The 25,032-nt window shown below is 42.7% G+C and overlaps 1 protein-coding gene across 2 annotated transcripts; it reads right to left on the minus strand.

The window, feature by feature from the left end:
* Positions 1-562: 562 nt before the first annotated feature.
* On the minus strand, positions 563-24,541 carry frmpd1b (FERM and PDZ domain containing 1b). Of its 2 annotated transcripts, none has more exons than XM_058063558.1 (16): positions 24,393-24,541; positions 20,681-20,791; positions 19,283-19,455; positions 17,424-17,526; positions 15,639-15,684; positions 15,280-15,384; positions 13,432-13,527; positions 12,494-12,619; positions 12,265-12,384; positions 11,815-11,948; positions 10,689-10,815; positions 9,457-9,549; positions 9,054-9,236; positions 8,511-8,712; positions 6,379-7,332; positions 563-5,399 (listed from the first exon to the last, which is right to left on the minus strand). In XM_058063558.1, the coding sequence occupies exons 2-16, from the start codon at positions 20,785-20,787 to the stop codon at positions 3,034-3,036; spliced, it is 4,935 nt and encodes a 1,644-aa protein (XP_057919541.1). In that variant the 5' UTR covers positions 20,788-20,791; positions 24,393-24,541; the 3' UTR covers positions 563-3,033. The 2 variants fall into 2 exon arrangements, with proteins under 2 accessions (XP_057919541.1, XP_057919542.1); XM_058063559.1 differs by having other exon boundaries at positions 564-5,399; positions 8,565-8,712.
* Positions 24,542-25,032: the final 491 nt, after the last annotated feature.

A 25,032-nucleotide genomic window follows, 5' to 3' on the forward strand; every position in this document is an offset into this window, starting at 1 on the left:
GGGCAATCTGACGACTTGGCTCAGGGAGGTCTGAGCTGTTGTGGCTACAAAGCCTCTCAACTCTTGTTTCTTTTCACCCGAATCAAATAAAAGCGCTCTGTCCTTTAGATTTGTATTTACATTAAGGCATGGGTCTCAAACATGCGGCCCGCGGGCCAAATGTGGCCCGCTGGACACTAGTTTGAGGCCCCCGCCTTGATATGAAAGTTTAATGTTAGTGCGGCCCCGCGCAAGTTTGATATGGATGCTGTATGGTATCATGTACCCAGAAAAAATTATTACGTTTGATTCATGTTCATGTTAAAGGTTAAATAACTGTTAATAGTTATCCTCCCTATCCGTGTGGAAGTGGTAAGTTTTTGGCTATTTAAGTTTAAAGGAAATAACTTGGAGGCTACCGTTTAGGTCGCTAGCTCTCTAGTTTTCGAGTTAGCATGTGTCTCAAGACCCTGCAGTTGCGCAATATGTTGTAAATAAAAAGAGTATAAATGTGACTATAGTCGTGTTTTGTCATGTCTACAGGGCTCTAATAATGCTTTGTTCATTTTAATCTGAAAAAAAATAATTTGTCTACCCACCAACTATATGTGGTTTCTTAAGTTTTTATTATTATTATTATATCTATTTATTTATTACTGATTGATTGATTTTCTTTATTCTTGATTTGTTTAATTATTTTTTATCTTATTTTGTGTAGAAAAATAAAAAGTAAGATATTTGAGAACAGTGGAATGTTTTATCAGAGCTTTTATTGTAGAAAATCGGAACCAAAGCACTGAAAAAGTTTGTTTATTTTTCTGTTTTTAAGAAATACGTTTTTTTTTTTTTTTGGGAAAACCTGATGCGGCCCATCCTTGCCCCCAGACCCTAGCTCCAGTGGCCCCCCAGGTAAATTCAATCAAAACAGAGTACTGCTTAAATAATTACAAAAAATGCTGACTTACCTGAGGTAGAACCTGAAATTAAGAGCATCCATGTTTTATACGAAAAAAAAGTCAACGTGTTATTTATTCCCAAACAAATACATTTCATGGTACATCTGCATAATTGTGGGTACAAAAACGGATGAAATGTACAAGAATAACCCAGCAGGTAAACAAAACGAGGTGACACAGGTACCGGTTTTCTGCTGGGACCTCTTGGATGAATGAACAGTACATGCTACGAGTCCTAGTTCCTACGAGTCTGGGGGTTCTAATGGCGGCCGTTACTATATAACCAAATACTTTTGCTTTATCACATTTAGATGGAGAATTTGCATAGCCATAAACTAAAGTAATGACGGAATAAACCAAGTATAAAAGTCGTCACTCGTGCGCGTTACCCCGAACAAGAAACCATAACAATAACGGCGGCTCAGTGTGGCTAAAGACTTTGGATCGTCGCTACATGAGAACAGTCAAGTATTCCGACATGAATACTTTGTTTCACGCTTCGGTCCTTACTCTCACATTTCCAGAAAATATATAAGTTTCTATATATATATATTATATATATATATGCTGTACTTTGGATGCAAACTAGATTATAATACTGCATAATGTTTGTGGATGATGGGAGTTTTTTCATAGATATGAGACTGGCAAAAGTGTAGGAAAAAACAGGTAACACAAAGTCATGTGACTTAGAAAAAGGTGCAATCTGTAACAGTCAGAAGTACGCTCCCTGATTTGTAATGGTACAGTCCAAACATCCATACATTTTTTTAGAGGTCTTAGTAGGGAAGCCCAGACTTCCGGTATCTCGTTTTTTCGGTCATGACCCAAAGCTCATGACCATAGGCAGGGGTCTCAAACATGCGGCCCGCGGGCCAAATGTGGCCCGCAGGACACTAGTGGATGCTGTATGGTATCATGTACCCAGAAAAAATTACTACGTTTGATTAATGTTCATGTTAAAGGTTAAATAACTGTTAATAGTTATCCTCCCTATCCGTGTGGAAGTGGTAAGTTTTTGGCTATTTAAGTTGAAAGGAAATAACTTGGAGGCTACCGTTTAGGTCGCTAGCTCTCTAGTTTGCGAGTTAGCATGTGTCTCAAGACCCTGCAGTTGCGCAATATGTTGTAAATAAAAAGAGTATAAATGTGACTATAGTCGTGTTTTGTCATGTCTACAGGGCTCTAATAATGCTTTGTTCATTTTAATCTGAAAAAAATAATTTGTCTACCCACCAACTATATGTGGTTTCTTAAGTTTTTATTATTATTATTATATTTATTTATTACTGATTGATTGATTTTCTTTATTCTTGATTTGTTTATTTATTTTTCATCTTATTTTGTGCAGAAAAATAAAAATTAAGATATTTGAGAACAGTGGAATGTTTTATCAGAGCTTTTATTGTAGAAAATCGGAACCAAAGCAAAGTTTATTAATTTTTCTGTTTTTAATAAATGCGTTTTTTTGTTTTTTTTTGGAAAACCTGATGCGGGTCCAGTCTCACTCAGACCCTAGTTCCAGTGGCCCCCAGGTAAATTGAGTTTGAGACCCCTGACCCAAGACCCCGAGATACTTAAACTCCTCCACTTGGTGTTATAGATTATAGGTGGCTTTATAGGTGGCTGTCATGTTGAAAGAAACCCTTAAAAAGGTGCAAAAAACTGCACACGGAAAACAAATCGGTACCCTTTTGTGCATTTGTGTTAATTAAAAAAGGTGACACTTTACAGATTACACCTTGCAGAGTGGAGGAATCTTTAAAGCAGCAATAAGTAATATTGGATCATACTGTTTTAAAGAGAAGTAAAAATAAAAATTCCAGTGACAAAACATTTGTTTTTGTTTTTTTTAAACCACCAGAGACCTGAACATCACAGACCACGGTGCAAATATTGTAAAAAATAAATACATAAATACAATAAATGGGCAATTAGTACTTACGTACATATACACGTTGTAATAAAATAAGAGTAATAAAACTCCTATGTACAAATGCATAGTTCATATGCATCCCCAAAGATTTTTTTTTATGTAGATATGTCATGTGATGTGCTGTGCATGGCACTTCCTGTACAAAGGGTTCGAATTTAAGAGTTAAAAGTTGAGTGGGACGCCACCAGGGGTGTCGGGGGCGACTAAAGTGGGTGTCCGGAAAAGTTGTGTGAGTGCAAAGACGGACGAAATGAGTACCGTGCAGTGTTTGGCTAACAACCTCACGCCGTCGCCGTCTCCTTGACTCTGTCCGACGCCCTTACCCCCGGTTCCGGCTGTCTCGACAGCGCCGACAAAGTCCCGGTACAAAGACACGATTTCTTTTAACTTGTCCATGGGGTCCTGGTTATCGATGTCGTCGTCCCTCGTGTGGAGCGAGCTCGCGTTACGGCAGCCGTCGCAGCCCGAACACGGACTACTTCGCATGCAAGCGGCTGATAACTGAACCAAAGCGCCGAAACTGTTCGATAAAGACCGAAGTGCTTCATCGGGGGCCCAGCCGACACGTGTCGCTCGTTGACACCCGGACGCCAGTCGTCGAGCCTCCGCTTGGAGAAGAGTCCTCTCGGCTTCCGTTATGCTGGTGGGGCTGGAACCCGTGCAAGACGGCGTTTCCGTACTGTTCGCTTCGCTTGCGTTGTGATTCTGATCGGCATCCATTTTGTTAGTTTTCTCGGGTAGTACTCGCTCTAAAACTAATAAAAGCTGATCTATGTCGTGGCGCAGGGATGCGAAACCTCCTTTCAGGTTGCCGTAGTTCTTGTTGCTAAGGGAACGAAGCGGACCCCCGAGTGACGTCGTGGGGGACACGGGACACGAGACTAAGGGACTGAGTTCGGAAGAAGCAGTCGAGAAAGTAGACAACGGGCGAGGGTTGTCCTTAAGTAACGATAAGATATTAGGATTAGGAGCGGGTGCGGTGGGGGACGGTACCGGAGGGGGTCTGGCCGTTTTGGGGCGCGTACGCCGGGAGAACTCGTACACGGTCAGCTCCTCGTCGAAGCTGATGCCGTCCTCCGTGTCGCCGCTGAAGCAGTTAGCGTAAACGGTTCGGCATCCGCAGGCCTGCTGCTGCTGATGCTGCGGCGGAGGGGGGGTGCCGTCCCCGAGGGAGGGTGTCGGCGAGTCGCCCCCAAGCTGCATGTGGCTACGCGACTGAGGTTGCTCTGATGAAACACTTTGCCCGACGTTCCCCGTGAAATTGAGATTCGGATGTGATCCGTTTGTTCCGTTGACCTTTCTCAAGTATGACCTTAACTCTTCAGCTTCCTTAATGGTTGCTATGACGACCTCGGCTCCATCTTCTAATATATTCCCCGATTTTGACGCCACAGTTTCTTTGTCCTTCACGGGGGTTTTGTTGATATCAGACAAAGCGCTCGCTACTGAAAGACCGGAACCAAAACCAGATGTGTCCCCGTTAATGGAGCTCGTGGAAGGATAGTCCAAGGTTCCGAGGATCTCCTGGGATCGAGTCATGTACCAGGGAAGAGCCTGGATTTTCCCTCTGAGAGCGGATGCCGGTAGTCTGCCTCCAAGACTGGACGAGCTGCTCCTCAGATCGGAACCGGACCCTGATCTGCGCTCTTCGGTTCTTTCGTGGTTTTTGGCGTTACTCGAAGTGAGCGAGGTGGCGATTGTTACTTCGGTATTTTTAGGCGAGAGGCTTTCATGGCTCACGGAGACCCTCCTGGGACCAGATTGGATGGTGCCATTTCGGGTGCTCCATGGGTGGATTCCGTTTGTCGGACTGTCTTTGAAGATGCCTTTGTTTGGATCCGTCGGGGAGACCGGAGAGCTAGCAGGTAACGATAACGGGTGGAGAACTTTCGGAGAAGTGGGTTTGGGCGGTACCGGAGGCGGAGCTGATAACTTCGTACCTGAATTAGAGCGTCGGATAGCAGGTACGTTTGGCGGCGGCGGAGGTAACGCAGTCCCGTTACTTTGTATCTCCTTTTCTTTGGAAAAATGGTCTCCGTTCCCTTTTGGAATTTTTTCCTTTTCCTCAGTTTGCAACGCGGTGACGGGTAATGTCTGCTTGCTACATCGCACCGCCGTGATCAGCGGCAATCCTCCTGCGCCGTGTGTCACCGACTTGAACTCCATCGTGTCCGGTTCCATCTCCAAAAGTTCCGACGACATGCGTCCGGACGCGTCCCCGTTGCAGTGAGCGTACGATTTCCCATGTTTTGGAGATTTAGGGGGTATAATCTGAGGTTTTGGAGGCAGTTGAGGTTTTGGTGCTAAAGGGGGTTTGGATTTTATTTCCGGTTTCTCAGAAGATTTAGTTTTTGTTTGTTTTAGGTTGTTAAGTATTTTTGTGGGACCTTTCGACTCCTCTTTGTTGATTTTAGAAAGCGGTACCTTATTGGAAATGGGTGACGACGGCTCTTTTCCTGAGACGGCCGGAAGAGAATTCCATGTTCCGCTCAGCCTGTTAGCATTCCGCCGGTCGGCTAGCTCTACGTCTGCAAGAGAAGAACACATTTTATTGAAAAAAAGATTCATAATCCGCGAGCCGCTTTAACAAATAATCATTTTACGGTTTTACTCCCACATTCCAAAAACATGCTAGGTTAATTAGCGACTCCAAATTGTCCATAGGTATGAATGTGAGTGTGAATGGTTGTTTGTCTATATGTGCCCTGTGATTGGCTGGCCACCAGTCCAGGGTGTACCCCGCCTCTCGCCCAAAGATAGCTGGGATAGGCTCCAGCACGACCCTTGTGAGGATAAGCGGTAGAAAATGAATGAATGAATGACTTCTCCTCCTATTTTGTGTGGAAGTGGTAACTTTTTGGCTTCTGATTTTGTCTTTCCCCACCCTCGGCCATCTCTGTGTGGAGTTTGTATGTTCTCCCCGTGCATGCGTGGGATTTCTCCGGGTACTCCGGTTTCCTCCCACATTCCAAAAACATGCTAGGTTAATTAGCGACTCCAAATTGTCCATAGGTATGAATGTGAGTGTGAATGGTTGTTTGTCTATATGTGCCCTGTGATTGGCTGGCCACCAGTCCAGGGTGTACCCCGCCTCCCGCCCGAAGACAGCTGAGATAGACTCGAGCACCCCTTGCGACCCTCGTGAGGATAAGCAGTAGAAAATTAATGAATGAGGTCTCCTCCTATTTTGTGTGGAAGTGGTAATTTTTTCGCTTCTTATTTTGTCTGTTCCCACCCGCGGCCATCTTTGTGTGAAGTTTGTATGTTCTTCCCGTGCATGCGTGGGTTTTCTCCGGGTACTCCGGTTTCCTCCCACATTCCAAAAACATGCTAGGTTAATTAGCGACTCCAAATTGTCCATAGGTATGAATGTGAGTGTGAATGGTTGTTTGTCTATATGTGCCCTGTGATTGGCTGGCAACCATTCAAGACAGCTGGGATAGGCTCCAGCACCCCCTCGGGAGGATAAGCGGTAGAAAATGAATGAATGAATAATAATAAACAAACCTGAAAGATCAGGAACCGGCGGAGTGAATCTCTCCTGTGCATCAAAAAACTCCTCATCTGACTCTGATGCGTTCTCTTTGACCAAAAGCGCTACTTTGGGATTGGGGGAAGGAGTTTGGAAGAGAGACTCTTCATCCTTGGACAGGCGCTGCTCAGCCTGTGCTGCTTTGTGACCTGGAATGGAACTGGTCCGTACCGGGACTTTGGGAGGGGTCTTCTTCTTTCTTTTAATAGGCGCTCTGTCGAAAGGCATGCTGTCAATCATTCTGAGATCTCTGGAACTGGGGATCTTCGAAATGCGCCTGAGTACCTCCCTTCCCTGTTCTTCCACGTCATCTTCCTCATCATCATCATCATCATCATCGCTCGTAGCCCCAGACGGGCTTGAGAGGAAATCGGCTTTCGAGAGTTCGGCAAAGCAAAGACAAGCGTTGTTGTCATTGGTTCTGTAGTTGAGATTGGTGGGTCGTGACGGGCCTTGCGGGCGTTTCGGTTCCAGAAGGAATTGTCGGTGAACTTCCGGAGTTTGTGCCGCATCGAGATACTGAGGGTCTTTGAATGCGGCGCCGCTCTCCTCCAAAGCGGCACTCAATGATCCGCTGGATAAGCTGGAAAAACTGCTGGTCACCCGTGGATCCGTGTGGTACCAAGCGGTCTCTAAACTCATTTCCTCGTCCATCGCGCTCAATTTCCGCAGACCACTTCCTGCCGCGCCTCGTTCCTCTTCACCGTTGTGATCCCTACCTTCACTTGTCACAACGATCTTCACTTCCTGTTTACCTTGGTGCTCCTCCCGCTCTTTTCTATCCTCTTCTCTCCTCTTGTCCTCCTCTTCACGCCGTCTTCCCTCCCAGTCTTGACTTGCCGGGTCCGGGTGTTTGTAATTCTGAGAATCCATCGGGTCGTCCTCGTCTGTTGAGTCGTCGGAGTCACTGCAGCAGCGGGACACATAACCTAACCGCACAAACAATACGTTAGCATGTTTCGCTTCACTTGTGTTGTATTTTAGCATTCTAACCGTAGCCATCCTTGCTAACAAACAAGTGATGGAATTACAGTTCCTCCCAAAAGAGTGAACACCCTCACATTTCAGCAAGTTTTATTTATCTTCATTAAAGTACACCTTATCAAGGTATAATAGTGTACTTTGAAGTCATTTTATAGTGAAATACAGATTTACTATGCATTAGAAATGACTCTTACACGCAGGGTGATGGTAGCATGAGTGCTCCGGAAAACGGAGTACCTGGAGATAACCCACACATGCACGGGGAGAACATGCAAACTCCACACAGAGATGGCCGAGGGTGGGGAAAGACAAAATAAGAAGCCAAAAAGTTACCACTTCCACACAAAATAGAAGGAGAACTCATTCATTCATTTTCTACCGCTTTTCCTCACAAGGGTAGCAAGGGGTGCTGGAGCCTATCCCAGCTGTCTTCGGGCGAGAGGCAGGGTACACCCTGGACTGGTGGCCAGCCAATCACAGGGCACATATAGACAAACAACCATTCACACTCACATTCATACCTATGGACAATTTGGAGTCGCCGATTAACCTAGCATGTTTTTGGAATGTGGGAGGTAACCGGAGTACCGGGAGAAAACCCACGCATGCACGGGGAGAACATGCAAACTCCACACAGAGATGGCCGAGGGTGGGGAAAGACAAAATAAGAAGCCAAAAAGTTACCACTTCCACACAAAATAGGAGGAGAACTCATTCATTCATTCATTTTCTATTGCTTATCTTCACGAGGGTCGCAGTGGGGTGCTGGAGCCTATCCCAGCTGTCTTCAGTCGACAGCGAGCGGGGTACACCCTGGACTGGTGGCCAGCCAATCACAGGGCACATATAGACAAACAACCATTCACACTCACATTCATACCTGGGTGATATTGCAACATAGGCCAGATTGTTTGACACCACTGATTTGTTATTGTTTTGGTCAAATAAGCATATTCAGTTTATTTGGCTGGAAAAAAAGCCATGAAACTAAATGAGTAGCATGTAGCTCTCATAAGAATCATAATACAAACGGTTGCTGAAATGTGACAGGTGTCCCTTTTGTGAGCCATCATCAACGGCCATAATTAGAAAATAAATTATTTAAAGCGGTTTTTTTGCTCACTTGTTAGGGATTCATAGCACACGCCCTCTACTACGGCGAACTTCCCACACACACCTTCTTCAGCTGGAATACGGTGCACCCGCACTTTGGGGCGCGCCATGCGGAAGACATTGAGACCGGGATCCACCAGGAGTTTGCAGTAGCCTCCCAGCAGACACGCGAGGTCTTTGGCTGCCAGAGAGTCCATCAGTAAGGCAAACGGCTGAGAAGTGGAGAGCATTGGGGAACGACAGCGTGAAGCAGAAGTGATTTTAGGCCAGAGGGGAAGGGAGAAAGAGGCAGTGGAGTGGGACAAAGGGGGGAGAGAGAGTCACATTTGAGTCCAGCGAATTAGCCTTATGCCGCACACACACACACACACACACACACACTTCCTGGGGCTACTCGGCTGTCACAGGAGGGATGCTTGACCTATATTTACTCCAGCATCAATTCTCCAAATCTGTGTCAGCGTACAAGTGCTTCCACTTTTATGAATAATAGAGCCCCCGGATCTCAGTGTTCATGTTCATGTCCATCCAAGCGGCTGGTAGACCTGCCTACCTTCATGTCGTGCAGCGAGACGCGCAGGAGACTGACTTTGTCCGACTCGGAGAGCAACTCCACCCGGCTGATGCTGCTGAACTCCACCAGCGTGGAGATGACATTGAGCTTGTGGTTGATGACCTGGCTCATACCGTACTTGGCCCCCACTAAGAGGCTCACCAAGACCTCCCTCTCCTGAAGCTGAGTGTCGATGAGAGATGACAGCATGCATACATAAACATCCATTAGCATGTTTTTTATTATTATTGAATGCTAATGCTATATTATTGAATTTTAATTATTTTAATTTTAATATTTTAATATTAATCAAATAGAAATATTCTAAATATATATTTCTGACGTTTAGGCAGCTGAGAAACACTGCTTTAAAAAGACGCTCCAAAGAACATAAGGCTCTTACCATCATCGTAGCCGAGTAGGATCTCCCCCCGTATGAAATGAGCTCTCCCAGTTGAGTGAGGTAGGCTAGCCGAGCCTGGGAAGCAGATATTACCTAAATAAAAAAAAATAAGAGGAAAGAAGAGAACAACAAAAGTGCATAATTAGGTAGAATAAAAACATACATAAGTTGCACTGGAGTATAAGTCTCACAAGGCTAAAAGTGCATAATTAAGTAGAAAAAAACATACATAAGTCGCACTGGAGTATACGTAAGTCGAATAAGGCCAAAAGTGCATAATTAGGTAAAAAAAAACATACATAAGTCGCACTGGAGTATAAGTCGAATAAGGCCAAAAGTGCATAATTAGGTAGAAACAAACATACATAAGTTGCACCGGAGTATAAGTCGCACAAGGCCAAAAGTGCATAATTAGGTAGAAAAAAACATACATAAGTCGCACAAGGCCAAAAGTATATAATTAAGTAGAAAGAAACATACATAAGTTGCACCGGAGTATAAGTCGCACAAGGCCAAAAGTGCACAATTAGGTAGAAAAAAAAACATAAGTAGCACAAGGCCAAAAGTGCATAATTAGATAGAAAAAACATACATAAGTCGCACTGGAGTGTAAGTCGCACAAGGCCAAAAGTGCATAATTAGGTAGAAAAATACATACATAAGTCGCACAAGGCAAAAAAAATACATAATTAGGTAGAAAAAAAACATACTACATAAGTCGCACATATGTACATAAGTGTTTATGTAACATAAACACTTTTTTCATTTATAAGTCGCTTTGGAGTATAAGTCGCAGGAACAGCCAACCTATGAAAAAAAGTGCAACTTACAGTCCGGAAAATACGGTACATATTACGTGTTTTTTTTACATATTTTTTTAATTGTTTACACTCTAAAATGACAATGAAAGGGTCAGCTTCACACCTTACACAGATATATATTATATATAGGTATAGGTATATATATTACCTAAATAAAAAGAGAATAGTAGGAAAGAAGAGAACACAACGTCAATGTCTGGAAAGAAACATACTTCACTCAACATCTCGGCTGCGAACGAGGCCCTCATTTACTCTCCCACTCAAGCTGTCACTCCAGACTATATCCCTTTAAAAGCCACAGGAGGCCGAGCTCTTAGGCTAGCCAACAACCACAATTACATTCTTTTTATTAGCAGTCATTTTGCTCCACATCCTCACACTCCTCCTCGGCCAAGGTTTTACTGTATGTACCTTCTGGCGTGGCTCGAGCAGGGACTGGATCTTCTTGAGGTGGTAGTTGATGGCTTTCCTCAGGTCCTTCTCCCTCATGTTGCTCAACAGCGTGGGAGAAATGAAGCTGTCGAGGCCAAACTCCTTCCTGTCATCGCCACACACAGAGGAAACATTAGAAAAAAACATACATAAGTCGCTCCGGAGTATAAGTCGCACAAGGCCAAAAATGCATCATTAGGTAGAAAAAAACATACATAAGTCGCAACTGGAGTATAAGTCACACAAGGCCAAAAGTGCATAATTAGGTAGAAAAAAAACATACATAAGTCACACAAGGCGAAAAATGCATAATTAGGTAGAAAAGAACATACATAAGTCGCACCGGAGTATAAGTCGGACAAGGCCAAAAGTGCATAATTAGGTAGAAAAAAATATATGTAAGTCGCACAAGGCCAAAAGTGCATAATTAGGTAGAAAAGAACATACATAAGTCGCACCGGAGTATAAGTCGCACAAGGCCAAAAATGCATAATTAGGTAGAAAAAAACATACATAAGTCGCAACTGGAGTATAAGTCGCACAAGGCCAAAAGTGCATAATTAGGTAGAAAAAAAACATACATAAGTCACACAAGGCGAAAAATGCATAATTAGGTTGAAAAGAACATACATAAGTCGCACCGGAGTATAAGTCGGACAAGGCCAAAAGTGCATAATTAGGTAGAAAAAACATACATAAGTCGCACCGGAGTATAAGTTGCACAAGGCCAAAAGTGCATAATTGGGTAGAAAAATAATACATAAGTCGCACTGGAGTATAAGTCGCAAAAGGCCAAAAGTGCATAATTAGGTATAAGAAAAAAACATACATAAGTCGCACCGGAGTATAAGTCGCACAAGGCCAAAAGTGCATAATTAGATAATTGACTTCACAGTAGTAATAAAAACTTCTATTGTGTCCCAATTTCTGTTGTTGATGTAGTAGCATGACTGTAAAGCAGTACGTAAGACATAAATTAGGGATGACAGGCCACCGATTCCCGTGGTAAATCACATGATCGGCATGCGCCAATACTATAAGCCGTGTACTGTCCCGCTCCAATGTCTCAACATTGCCGTAAGATGATCGAGCACACGCGACTCACGTGATGGCTTTGATGGAGGTCCTGGTCAGTCCGCAGCTATCCAGCCTCTCGTGCATGTGCAGGGCGGCGAGACGAAGAGCGGTGTTACACTTCATCTCGACGGCGAAGCGTTCCTGCAGTACGTCGCCGACGCTCTGCGAGCACATGTAAAGCGATACGGGATGAACACATACGAAATGGTAGCATTATGCTACCATTTTTGGTAGTATAATGCATCAATTATACTACCATTTTTGTTAGTATAATGCATCATGCTAACACAGGCTACTATTGCAACCGTAGTACAAGCTAAAATGAAGCATATTTATTGCAATTACTACGACTACAGCAGGTAACGTGAGTATAAAGGTGACTATAGGGGTGTTATTTCATGTCCAGAGGGCTCTAAAAAGATGGGCACATGTACAGCATAGCAGTATCAAACATTAAAAAGCCATCCATGTCGCTAACCTGTAAAAAGAGATACTCAAAGGCAAAGGGGTCCTCCTGCTGCAGGTCCATAGGATCTCTGGGAATGAAGCACACTCGGAATAGACATCTGTAATCATGGGAATCTTTTTTCTGCACCACCTGGTAAAGACACGAGACACCGGTTGTGAATGTAAATTGAGAAAATGAAGAGATCATCATGTATTACATTGATTTATTAATCAGTATTGGGTGATAATATGGTTCCTACCCTCTGTATGAGCTCATCTTCATGCAACAGCAGAAGTTTGGTGATGCTGTACTGTTGCTCTAGCACCAGGGCGAAGTATTCGATGGCCCGGATGGAGAGTTTATCCTTCAGAGTCAGAACAATATCCTGGAATGGCGAAAAACCAACAGTTCAGACCCCCTTAAACAAACATGGGTTACGCCAGGATCCTGATGGCAGACGGTTAAATCCAAATTTCCTCATTCCCCTTTCCCTCCCTGTGTATCCCTGCGAGGAATACTAACAAAATAAAAAATAAAAAATAAAAAAAACTTTAAAAAAAAACAAAAAACAAAAGTAGTACTTTTTAGAATACTATATTTACAAATACCAAATTGGTTACATCACAGTTCTAATGCGGATCTCGCACAGCGGCAAAACCCACTCCTTCTTTCCTCCCCCAGCAGCCATCAAATTAATTGCTTCTTATTATCACACCGCTGGAGTGCAAATACAGCCTTCCCACACTCTAACACCCTTGAGCAATCTTTGTCGACAATAATGGCAAAGATGGAGTATGTGTACTGTAGGTGGTAATATACTGTATCACTCTACAAAGCGAGGACTGTAGCTTAATTTATTGTCCCTTATGACACACTATGACAGGGGTGTCCAAAGTGCAGCCCAGGGGCTATTTGCAGCGTGCATTATTTTTAATTGGCCCAAGGCATATGCTAAAAAATATAATAATCGACAACAGCAAAAAATGTAAATCAGCAATAATTTACATTAAGGCTGCGTGTTGACTCCTTTTGAGAGGGAATTATTGGCCCTTAATAAATGAAACTGCAATAAACTGGTTGTGGAAATGGGTGGCGGGTGGGGGGGGGGGGGGGGTGGGGGGGAATGGATTCATGTTAGGGAGACCCGACCTTTCATTTTCCACTCACACGCCAATCTCCAACACACATGGTACTCACCTTAACAGTGGTGGTGTGGTCAAACTTGAAGGCCTTGGTCTGTCCGTTCTCTAAGTAGACTTTTAGAACATTAGGCAGGAAGAGAAGAGAGTTTCCCTAAAAAAAAAAAAAAAAAACAAAAACAGAAAATGTCTATACTGTACTGTAGATATATATGTACAATACAATACAATACAATACATGGTTAATAAATTACAAATAAGCACCCAAAACAATCTGAAATGCAATATAATTGCCTTGACCGCAAAATAAACATATCAGTGCTGTATGTGCTGTATAAGCTGTAGAAAATGAATGAATGAATGAATGAGTTCTCCTCCTATTTTGTGTGGAAGTGGTAACTTTTTGGCTTCTTATTTTGTCTTTCCCCACCCTCGGCCATCTCTGTGTGGAGTTTGCATGTTCTCCCCGTGCATGCGTGGGTTTTCTCCGGGTACTCCGGTTTCCTCCCACATTCCAAAAACATGCTAGGTTAATTAGCGACTCCAAATTGTCCATAGGTATGAATGTGAGTGTGAATGGTTGTTTGTCTATATGTGCCCTGTGATTGGCTGGCTGGCCACCAGTCCAGGGTGTACCCCGCCTCACGCCCAAAGACAGCTGGGATAGGCTCCAGCAAGGATAAGCGGTAGAAAATGAATGAATGAATGAGTTCTCCTCCTATTTTGTGTGGAAGTGGTAACTTTTTGGCTTCTTATTTTGTCTTTCCCCACCCTCGGCCATCTCTGTGTGGAGTTTGCATGTTCTCCCCGTGCATGCGTGGGTTTTCTCCGGGTACTCCGGTTTCCTCCCACATTCCAAAAACATGCTAGGTTAATTAGCGACTCCAAATTGTCCATAGGTATGAATGTGAGTGTGAATGGTTGTTTGTCTATATGTGCCCTGTGATTGGCTGGCTGGCCACCAGTCCAGGGTGTACCCCGCCTCACGCCCAAAGACAGCTGGGATAGGCTCCAGCAAGGATAAGCGGTAGAAAATGAATGAATGAATGAGTTCTCCTCCTATTTTGTGTGGAAGTGGTAACTTTTTGGCTTCTTATTTTGTCTTTCCCCACCCTCGGCCATCTCTGTGTGGAGTTTGCATGTTCTCCCCGTGCATGCGTGGGTTTTCTCCGGGTACTCCGGTTTCCTCCCACATTCCAAAAACATGCTAGGTTAATTAGCGACTCCAAATTGTCCATAGGTATGAATGTGAGTGTGAATGGTTGTTTGTCTATATGTGCCCTGTGATTGGCTGGCTGGCCACCAGTCCAGGGTGTACCCCGCCTCACGCCCAAAGACAGCTGGGATAGGCTCCAGCAAGGATAAGCGGTAGAAAATGAATGAATGAATGAGTTCTCCTCCTATTTTGTGTGGAAGTGGTAACTTTTTGGCTTCTTATTTTGTCTTTCCCCACCCTCGGCCATCTCTGTGTGGAGTTTGCATGTTCTCCCCGTGCATGCGTGGGTTTTCTCCGGGTACTCCGGTTTCCTCCCACATTCCAAAAACATGCTAGGTTAATTAGCGACTCCAAATTGTCCATAGGTATGAATGTGAGTGTGAATGGTTGTTTGTCTATATGTGCCCTGTGATTGGCTGGCCACCAGTCCAGGGTGTACCCCGCCTCTCGCCCAAAAAGAGCTGGGATAGGCTCCAGCAACCCTCGCGACCCTTGTGAGGATAAGCGGTAGAAAATGAATGAATGAATGAGTTCTCCTCCTATTTTGTGTGGAAGTGGTAACTTTTTGGCTACTTTTTTCCAAAAATTACAACTTCAGTTTTTGTTTCTCATAATACTTTTTCTTTAATATTTCACCTTTATACTAAAAAAATATTTTTTGTTACGTTTGATGGTGGAGCGTGTTCTCACCTGAGTGTGCCCATTGACCACCACCTCTTCTGCAAAGCGCACTTTAACTGGATTACTCCTCAGACGAGCTCTCTTCTCTGCTGACATGATGGATGATTTGGGATTCTGTAACACACACACGTATACACACACGTACACACACACACGTACAGGCAACGCCATTATGTTGGAGCAGAAACACAAGGACAAATGCAAATAATTCTTTGACGTGCTGTTAGTAAATATGTACTGAGTAATATGAGGGCAAGGATGGGGGTCATTAATCTTGAAGCTACATGCTTGAAATAAATGGAGATGTTCATATGACGCCTGGTGAAGGCGTGCTCAGGGAACTTCATCAATGTGTCCTTTGTACTCACAGTCATGTGCCGGAGGATCGTCACCGTTATACAATCCTCCAGGTCCCTGTGCAGAAAAACAACACACACACACACACACACACACACACACACACACACACACACACACACACACATGCAGAGATCATTTTCTTGTCCAGCTGTCAAGTAAGCACATTCCCCTGCAACCTTTGCCCCAAAACCCGCTAAGCCATTCCCACACATGCACCAAACTAACACACTCCTCCCAACAATGAAGGGCATCTCATGGAACTGCTTTTTACCGACTATACCGGAATACACACCCACACCATGGCCCGACACGTGTGCTCGTCACTGTAATGAGGTTGATTGATAACTAGAGTCTATATAGTATTTTACATTAGTTGCCGTAATGTCAGTAATGGTACTGTAATATTGGGTGAGACACACAAGCACCAGACTTGATCGCAGCGGGTTTGAATGATCTCACAACAGGTCCAATAAACCCAAACACGGACGACTGCTAAGCTAAAACTCAATTCTGAAACGGCAACATGGTAATGGTAATGGTTTAATTTCATTTGAACATGCATCAGATTGCAATTGAATGCATCACATAATCAGTTCACAGTTCCACATGTCCAAAAGGAGTAGGAAGAAGCAAAGCTTATTAAATCCTACCCCTCCATCTGGTACTTTTACAATCAGTAACTGTTACATTTGTTCACTTCCTGCTTTCCTAATATAGTTTAAGTTTTTTTTTTTTTTTTTTTCTTTTTTCACGTACTGAAGTACGAGGTGATATGACCATACAATGACATAATGGGTTTAATTTATTTTAGCTTTATTTAATTTGAATTTTTTACACTTAATTTTAACTTCTTAATTTAATTTTTTTTGTCACGTACCAAAGTACGAAGTGATATGACCATACAAAGACATAATGGGTTTAATTGTATTTAATTGTATTTAATTGTATTTAATTGTATTTAATTGTATTTAATTTTATTTAATTTTAATTTTTTACACTTAATTTTAACTTCTTAGTTTGAATTTTTTTTTTGTCACGTACCAAATTACGAGGTGATATGACCATACAATGAAATAAAGGGTTTTATTTATTTTAATTGTATTTAATTTTAATTTTTTACACTTAATTTTAACTTCTTAATTTTATTTTTATTTTTTGTCACGTACCTAAGTACGAGGTGATATGACCATACAATGACATAATGGGTTGAATTTATTTTAATTTTATTTTAATTTTATTTTAATTTTATTTAATTTTATTTAATTGTATTTAATTTTATCTAATTTTTTACACTTAATTTTAACTTATTAATTTTAATTTTTTTTGTCACTTACCAAAGTAGGAGGTGATATGAGCATCCAATGCCATAATGGGTACCATAGTAAGTGTCAATATAGTGATATATATAGCACATCATGACTGGTTCAAGACTCTTCATCCTTGTATTTACTTACCGACTATAGGGCTGTTATTTTATATTTAAAGGGCTCTAAAGTTAAAAGTTATTTAGAAGGTCGTAAAGAGGTTTTTCCATGCTCCTATTTTGCAGAAATGCACTTATCATAATGATAGCATGATAATGCCTACCAATAACATTTTAACTTAACTTTGAGATGACAAATCTTTGTTCTGAACTCCTGTTTCCAGGAGGAGTCTACGTAGGAGAGCGTTTAGCATTTAGTAATCACTTAAGTTGGCCTTTTAATATGATTGCACGCTGACACCCCCGATGATTGAACCACTCGGATTCTGCTACGGTTGAAGCAGTTGAAAGTTGAACCGTAGCTTCTCACCTCAAGATGTTTTCAATCTGATCGGAGTTCAAATCCTCCAGCACCGTATCGTTAATCTGCAACACTTGGTCCCCGGGGAAGAGTATCCCATCTGCAGGACTCCCTACACACACACACATAGAAAATAAAAAAAAAGGTCTGTGCTTGCATAAAAGTGGATTCCGGTTACATATGTGGGCTGGCTGCTACTTTTAGTGCAGATTAAAGAAGATCTATACACACACACACATAAAATGACACATATGGTTATTCAACATGGCTGACTCAACAGCAGAGCTGTCCAGGATGTGAGGGGTTACAGTTATTCTGGGAATCTTCCAGCTCGGCTCTCTCTGGTTTTATTTATACTCGTTTGTCTACAGGCAAGAGAAAGTGTGACTGAGGCACAGCAGTTTAGGCTTACTCTAACACACACACACAAAAAAACACAAAAATACACAACACAAGGAGAGCACATACTGTATGCGTAAATGCATACGCCCCCGCACTCCTTTCACACGCCCCATCTGCCTGGCAAAGCCCCCCCCCCCGTCCGCCCATGAGGTGCACGCAGATATGCACACAGAAGCATGTTGGCACACATTCAGGCTCACTCATGCCGCACACGAGTCCATAACCATCACCCCTCCCCCCCTCTCCCGCCATGAGCTTACGTGTCACTGCTGCTAATATCCTGATCTTTGCAGTTTTTCAAGACCCCTCCCTTCCTCTTTGTTTTGCCTTGCGTAAAAAACTAATCCACAAATGTCCCCAAAAAGGCAACCGCAGCCGTAGTCCTCACATTTGCACTCTTTTCTGTGTCATCCATTCGGTTTCAGCAAGAACTTTAATGTTATTCTTTGGTCAGGGAACCATTTTTGGTAACAAATATGTTTATAATGGAGTTTGTCCATTTCAAAATTTGTATAAATTGCGTTTGACATTTTATTTATTTTTAAATATCAAATATAAAGTTATTATTATTATTTATTTTATTATTATATTTTTATTATTATATTTTATATTATATTTTATTATGATTATATTTATTATTATATCTATTATAACATTTTATATTATATTATTATTATATTTTATTATTGTTATATTTTATTATTATTAGATATTCTATTAATTTTAATTACAGTAGACATACTATTTACTGTATAAGGTTTTAAAAATCAATAATAAAAGAATAAAATCCCAACATTAGAATAAATAAAGAACAGCAGTGCTTTAAATGTAACATTATTACTAATTTCAAAAATTGCTTTTGACATTTTATTTATTTTTAAATATAAAATATAAAGTTATTATATATTTTATTATTATATTTTATTATTAAATATATCATGATATTTATTATATTATATTTTATTATTATATATATTATTATATTATATTTTATTATTATTATATTTTATTATTATTATTATATTTTATTATTATTAGATATTATTATATTTATAATTTTTAAATATATATAAGCGCTACAGTAGACATACTATTTACTGTATAAGGTTTTACAAATCAATAATAAAAGAATAAAATCCCACCATAGAATAAATAAAGAACAGCAGTGCTTTAAATGTAACAACATTATTACCAATTTCAAGTAAAAGTATAAAAGTATTGTGTGCCTTATACATATACTGCAGATAACCAGGACATCAATTCATCCCAAAAAGTGATTGAGCAGGTGTCGCTATTGTTCCAGTGGGGCCTCTGGCACCCGGCCCGCAAGCCTGAATGCCAACAGAGTCAACGTGTGTGCGTGAGGAGAGCTGTTGTGCTACAGGCGGTGAACTGGTGAACTGTTACGTAAAGCAGGTGGCCACTAAGAGACGTGGATTCACATAAACGCCATCTTTTCCATGTACCTGTGGCAACATCCCTGACCAGCAGGGGCGTGTTTGTGGTGAGGATGAAGCCGTGTCCGGTGCTGCGGTCCAGAACAGGATCCCTGGTGATCTGCAGCGACAGCTTGGCTTGGTAATTCTGATTGGACAGGCTGTTGGAGCGCTGCGACCTCCCGTCTCCGAGCAACCGCTCTCTGGAGGGAGAGAGGGAGGGGTCAAAGGGGGTGAGAGGTTACCTGAGGGAAACTGACACATTTGGGGGGAACCAAAACGTAATGGTAATGGTTTAATTTCATTTAAAATGCATCAGATTACAATTGAATGCATCCCATAATCAGTTCACAGTTCCACATGTCCAAAAGGAGTAGGAAGAAGCAAAGCTTATTAAATCCTACCCCTCCATCTGGTACTTTTACAATTTGTTGTAAAAGTTGAATTTGTTCACTTCCTGCTTTCCTAATATAGTTTAAGTTTATTTTTAAATTTTTTTTTAATTTTGTTTAAAAACAAAAAAAATGGTTTTTGACCAGAAAAGTGCATTAAAAGCAAGTTGAAAAAAACTGAAAAAAAACTGAAAAAAACTGAAAAAAACTAAAAAAAAAACTGAAAAAAACGTGATACTAACCCTTACGTTTTTTGTCAAAAATCACCAAATTCAAACACTGGCATTTTATGCTGTTTTTGGGAGCTTCTGGGGCCCTCGTTGAGTGTGTGTGAGGTTTCCTCTGTTTTTTTTAACCAGAAAAGTGCATTAGAAGCAAGTTGAAAAAAACTGAAAAAAACAACATACCCTTACATTTTTTGTCAAAAATCACCAAATTCAAACACTGGTATTTTATGCCGTTTTGGGTGCTCCTGGGGCCCCTGTTGAGTGTGTGTGACGTTTCCCCTGTTTTTTTGACCAGAAAAGTGCATTAGAAGCAAGTTGAAAAAAAAGAAAAAAAACGACATGCCCTTATGTTTTTTGTCAAAATTTGACACCCAAAAATTTTGGCATTTTATGCCATTTTTGGGTGCTCCTGGGGCCTCTGTTGAGTGTGTATGAGGTTTCCCCCCCTTTTTTTTTTTTTTTTACCAGAAAAGTGCATTAGAAGCAAGTTGAAAAAAAAAAAGAAAAATATGACATTCCCTTACGTTTTTTGTCAAAAATTCACGCCCTAAAATTTTGGCATTTTATGCCATTTTTGGGTGCTCCTGGGGCCCCTGTTGAGTGTGTGTGAGGTTTCCCCTGTTTTTTGACCAGAAAAGTTTTTTTTGTTACATACTGAAGTAGGAGGTGATATGAGCATCCAATGACATAATGGGTACCATAGTAACTGTCAATATAGTGATATAGCGAATATGTCACAACTTCAAAATGAAATATAATAGTAACTTTGTATTTTTACTACATATTTCCTCCATTGGGTCAAGACGTACCTGCTCAGAGATTCTCGAGTGCGACGTATTATGGTGCCCACCACCTGCTGCACCCGGCTTGCCCTCCGCGCTGGAGACCTGCTCCGACATCGCTCCTTCTCCTCCATTTATCTGAAGAGACAGAAATTTCCTGTTCATACACGGAGCCTTCAGAAGCACAACAAAGACTATCACAGTGCAGATTTATCTCCATAATTACAATCTCATTCCCTTTGAATTTCTAAGCTTTGTGTATTGTCGTCCTTGTGTGTGATGACGAATCACATACGAGAACAAGACCGGGAGACGAGTGGAGTGGTGAAATCCCCAAGATGACCCCCGATTCAACACAATAAGGACAAATAGCTGCACCGCCGCACAGTAACAACTCACATGGAACGTTCCCTGTAAACATGAGTCAATCTCCACGTTGACAAGAACTCTGCACTTGTGCATTTCCTGTTTTGATGTTCTTTAAACGGAGAAGTGGTCAGGACATAATGAAGGACGGAGGCCTCGGTCAAACCACGAAGAAGCAAAGCAGGATGGCGTTAATCCGGCGAGGAGTTCCCTGCAGCTTTGTTTTGTTTCTTTGAGGCTTCACAACAACAAATATGCTCAAAACAAACACATCAAACTCGAACACGTACACGCTTTTACGTGTGCACGTGTTATATACCAGTTTGAGTGAAAGGAATTCCCAGGATGTGAAGCAGATTCCAGCCTTGCTGTGGTTTTTGAAGATCTGAAACAGCTTCGGTGTTTTGTTGTTTTTTTTTTTTTTTCAAAAAAACGGATAAAAGCTACTTGCCTTTTTTTTTTTTTTTTGCGACACTTGGATCACTCCGAGTGTTTTTGTTTCCTTCAAATATTGTTGTGCTCTGGACACGTTATGACTATAAAAAAGGAAAATAATCGTTTTTTTTATTGTTCACGACAGCATTGTTAAAGCATTAAACCTGCTAAAATAGGTGAAAATGCTGTAGTTTGCATGCCAGGCCAGTAGGTGGAGGTGTCCCTTTCAAAATTCCATACTTTTTCCAGATTCTGCTGGATTATGCTGGAGCCTATCCCAGCTGTCTTTAGGCGAGAGGCGGGGTACACCCTGCTGGACTGGTGGCCAGCCAATCACAGGGCACATACAGACAAACAACCATTCACACTCACATTCATACCTATGGACAATTTGGAGTCGCTAATTAACCTAGCATGTTTTTTTTGGAATGTGGGAGGAAACCGGAGTCCCCGGAGAAAACCCACGCATACACGGGGAGAACATGCAAACTCCACACAGAGATGGCCGAGGGTGGGGAAAGACAAAATAAGAAGCCAAAAAGTTACCACTTCCACACAAAATAGGAGGAGAACTCATTCATTCATTCATTTTCTACCGCGGGAGTTGTGGGGGTGCTGGAGCCTATCCCAGCTGTCTTCGAGCGAGAGGCGGGGTACACCCTGTACTGGTGGCCAGCCAATCACAGGGCACATATAGACAAACAACCATTCACACTCACATTCATACCTATGGACAAATTGGAGTCGCTAATTAACCTAGCATGTTTTTTTTTGGAATGTGGGAGGAAACCGGAGTACCCGGAGAAAACCCACGCATGCACGGGGAGAACATGCAAACTCCACACAGAGATGGCCGAGGGTGGGGAAAGACAAAATAAGAAGCCAAAAAGTTACCACTTCCACACAAAATAGGAGGAGAACTCATTCATTCATTGATTCATTTTCTACCGCTTATCCTCACAAGAGTTGCAGGGGTGCTGGAGCCTATCCCAGCTGTCTTGGGGCGAGAGGCGGGGTACACCCTGGACTGGTGGCCAGCCAATCACAGGGCACATATAGACAAACAACCATTCACACTCACATTCATACCTATGGACAATTTGGAGTCGCTAATTAACCTAGCATGTTTTTTTTGAACGTGGGAGGAAACATACATAACATAACATGAAGTATATTATAAAAATCCAGCATAAAGTTGAAATGTGAAAGTGTACAATATGTAATATACTACATGAGCATAACTTTTAAATATGACTAGCATCATGGTGATGCTGGATAAAGGCGTTGGCAGAAGCGTTGAAGATGCACGGTAGAAATTATGGGTGAATTATGGTCAAGTAAAAATAGCCACTGCCAGAGTGGTAAAAAAAACAAAAAAATGGTTTTGCTCATTCATTCTTCGACGATGTGCAGGACGAGACTCAGCTTCATCTTCATCTCGGTTGCTGCTAGTCTGCTAGCGATGACGAGCCTCCCGTGGTAATACTATATAGCATGCAGTGTAGGTTTGACCTTTAAGAGGATTAGAGGCTCTCCATGTGCACGGGCCAGCATTGGGCAGGGTGTCACTTTAGCACCTCCCGCTGATCCGTGCTGAGGCCGATTGGCGAGGATGAAGAAGGATGAGCGAGGCGGCGTTGCTGACAGCTGTGATTATTGATTGACGCGTCGGGAGAAACGGGGACTGTTGTTCAAGATGTTCTCAGACATTTTTTGCTCCTTGACTCACACTCACTGCAGAGTCAGGAAGTTGTCTCCAATAACCGAGCAGCAGCATCTACTCAGGTTATAGCAGGGGTCTCAAACACGCGGCCCGCGGGCCAGATGTGGCCCGCAGGACACTAGTTTGAGGCCCCCGCCTTGATATGAAAGTATAATGTTAGTGCGGCCCACGCAAGTTTGATACGGATGTTGTATGGCAGGGGTCTCAAACACGCGGCCCGCGGGCCAAATGTGGCCCGCAGGACACTAGTTTGAGGCCCCCCTCCTTGATATGATAGTTTAATGTGAGTGCGGCCCGCGCAAGTTTGATATGGATGCTGTATTGGCAGTGGTCTCAAACACGCGGCCCGCGGGCCAAATGTGGCCCGCAGGACACTAGTTTGAGGCCCCCCGCCTTGATATGAAAGTTTAATGTTAGTGCGGCCCGTGCAAGTTTGATATGGATGCTGTATAGCAGGGGTCTCAAACACACGGCCCGCGGGCCAGATGTGGCCCGCAGGACACTAGTTTGAGGCCCCCGCCTTGATATGAAAGTTTAATGTTAGTGCGGCCCGCGCAAGTTTGATATGGATGCTGTATGGCAGGGGTCTCAAACACGCGGCTCGCGGGCCAAATGTGGCCCGCAGGACACTAGTTTGAGGCCCCCCGCCTTGATATGAAAGTTTAATGTGAGTGCGGCCCGCGCAAGTTTGATATAGATGCTGTATAGCAGGGGTCTCAAACACGCGGCCCACGGGCCAAATGTGGCCCGCAGGACACTAGTTTTATCAGAGCTTTTATTGTAGAAAATCGGAACCAAAGCACTGAAAAAGTTTGTATATTTTTCTGTTTTTAATAAATGCGTATTTTTTTTGGAAAACCTGATGCGGCCCAGCCTTGCCCAAACCCTAGCTCCAGTGGCCCCCCAGGTAAATTGAGTTTGAGACCCCTGGGTTATAGCGATACTAAGCACTCTCGCTAATGGGTTTACTATGCTAGTTTTACATGGAACGTTCCACTTTTATGACTTTATCCTCCTTGTGCACATTGAGTTCAAGCTAAACCCCGCAAATTCTTTCTCCTCGTTAACGAGATGTTTCAACTTAGGCCAGAAAAACTTGGGATAAAACAATCAAACACATGGATCAACACGCATTCTGTCAGCGGGATAATGAAAACCAGATGCTTCCAGGGTCTCCACGCAATGTCCATGAAACGATGGGATCGCGTGACTCACCGTGACGAAGCTTGCCTCTTGAGGACTCCGCAACACAAACGTCCACTCCACCTCTGAGACATCCGCTCTGCAGCCCCTCCAGGATTGGCTGAAAGGAAGTGGAGGGGGACTTTTGTGATCATCGGTGCCGTTCCCAGTCTGGTGTAGCCACCTGTGAACAACAGATGGGAAAACTGTCAGGGAGACCCGTCAAAAATAATAAACAAGACGTCCACATTTGAAGCACATAATTAGCATCGAACCTTTTTAAAAAGGAAAAAAAAGGTAATCCACTTTAGAGATGATATTTTCAGAGTGAACCAGAAAGTGTGTCAAGCGAAGCAGATGTGAGTCCCAACCCCGCTATGTGGATGTGGTTTTCCAAGAGGCCCCTCCTCTCTGGTCCCTAAGGCTCTCTCTCTCTCTCTCTCTCTCTTTTTCTCTTTCTCTCACTCTCACTCCACCATATCCTCTGAAGCACATGGCAATGGAGGAGACGAGGCACTCCATCCTCATCTGGTTGTCGAAATGAAAATTTCATAGCGCCCAGTTGGGTTAACAGTTCCGACTGGGCACGCTCGAAAGAGTGGAGTGTGGCGTTCAAAGACACGCATACACACGGAGAAAGGCTGCCAAGCAGACAGAAAATCTTGGCCGGTAA

The sequence above is a fragment of the Doryrhamphus excisus genome, chromosome 23 (assembly GCF_030265055.1).
Source record: "Doryrhamphus excisus isolate RoL2022-K1 chromosome 23, RoL_Dexc_1.0, whole genome shotgun sequence".
NCBI lineage: Eukaryota > Metazoa > Chordata > Actinopteri > Syngnathiformes > Syngnathidae > Doryrhamphus > Doryrhamphus excisus.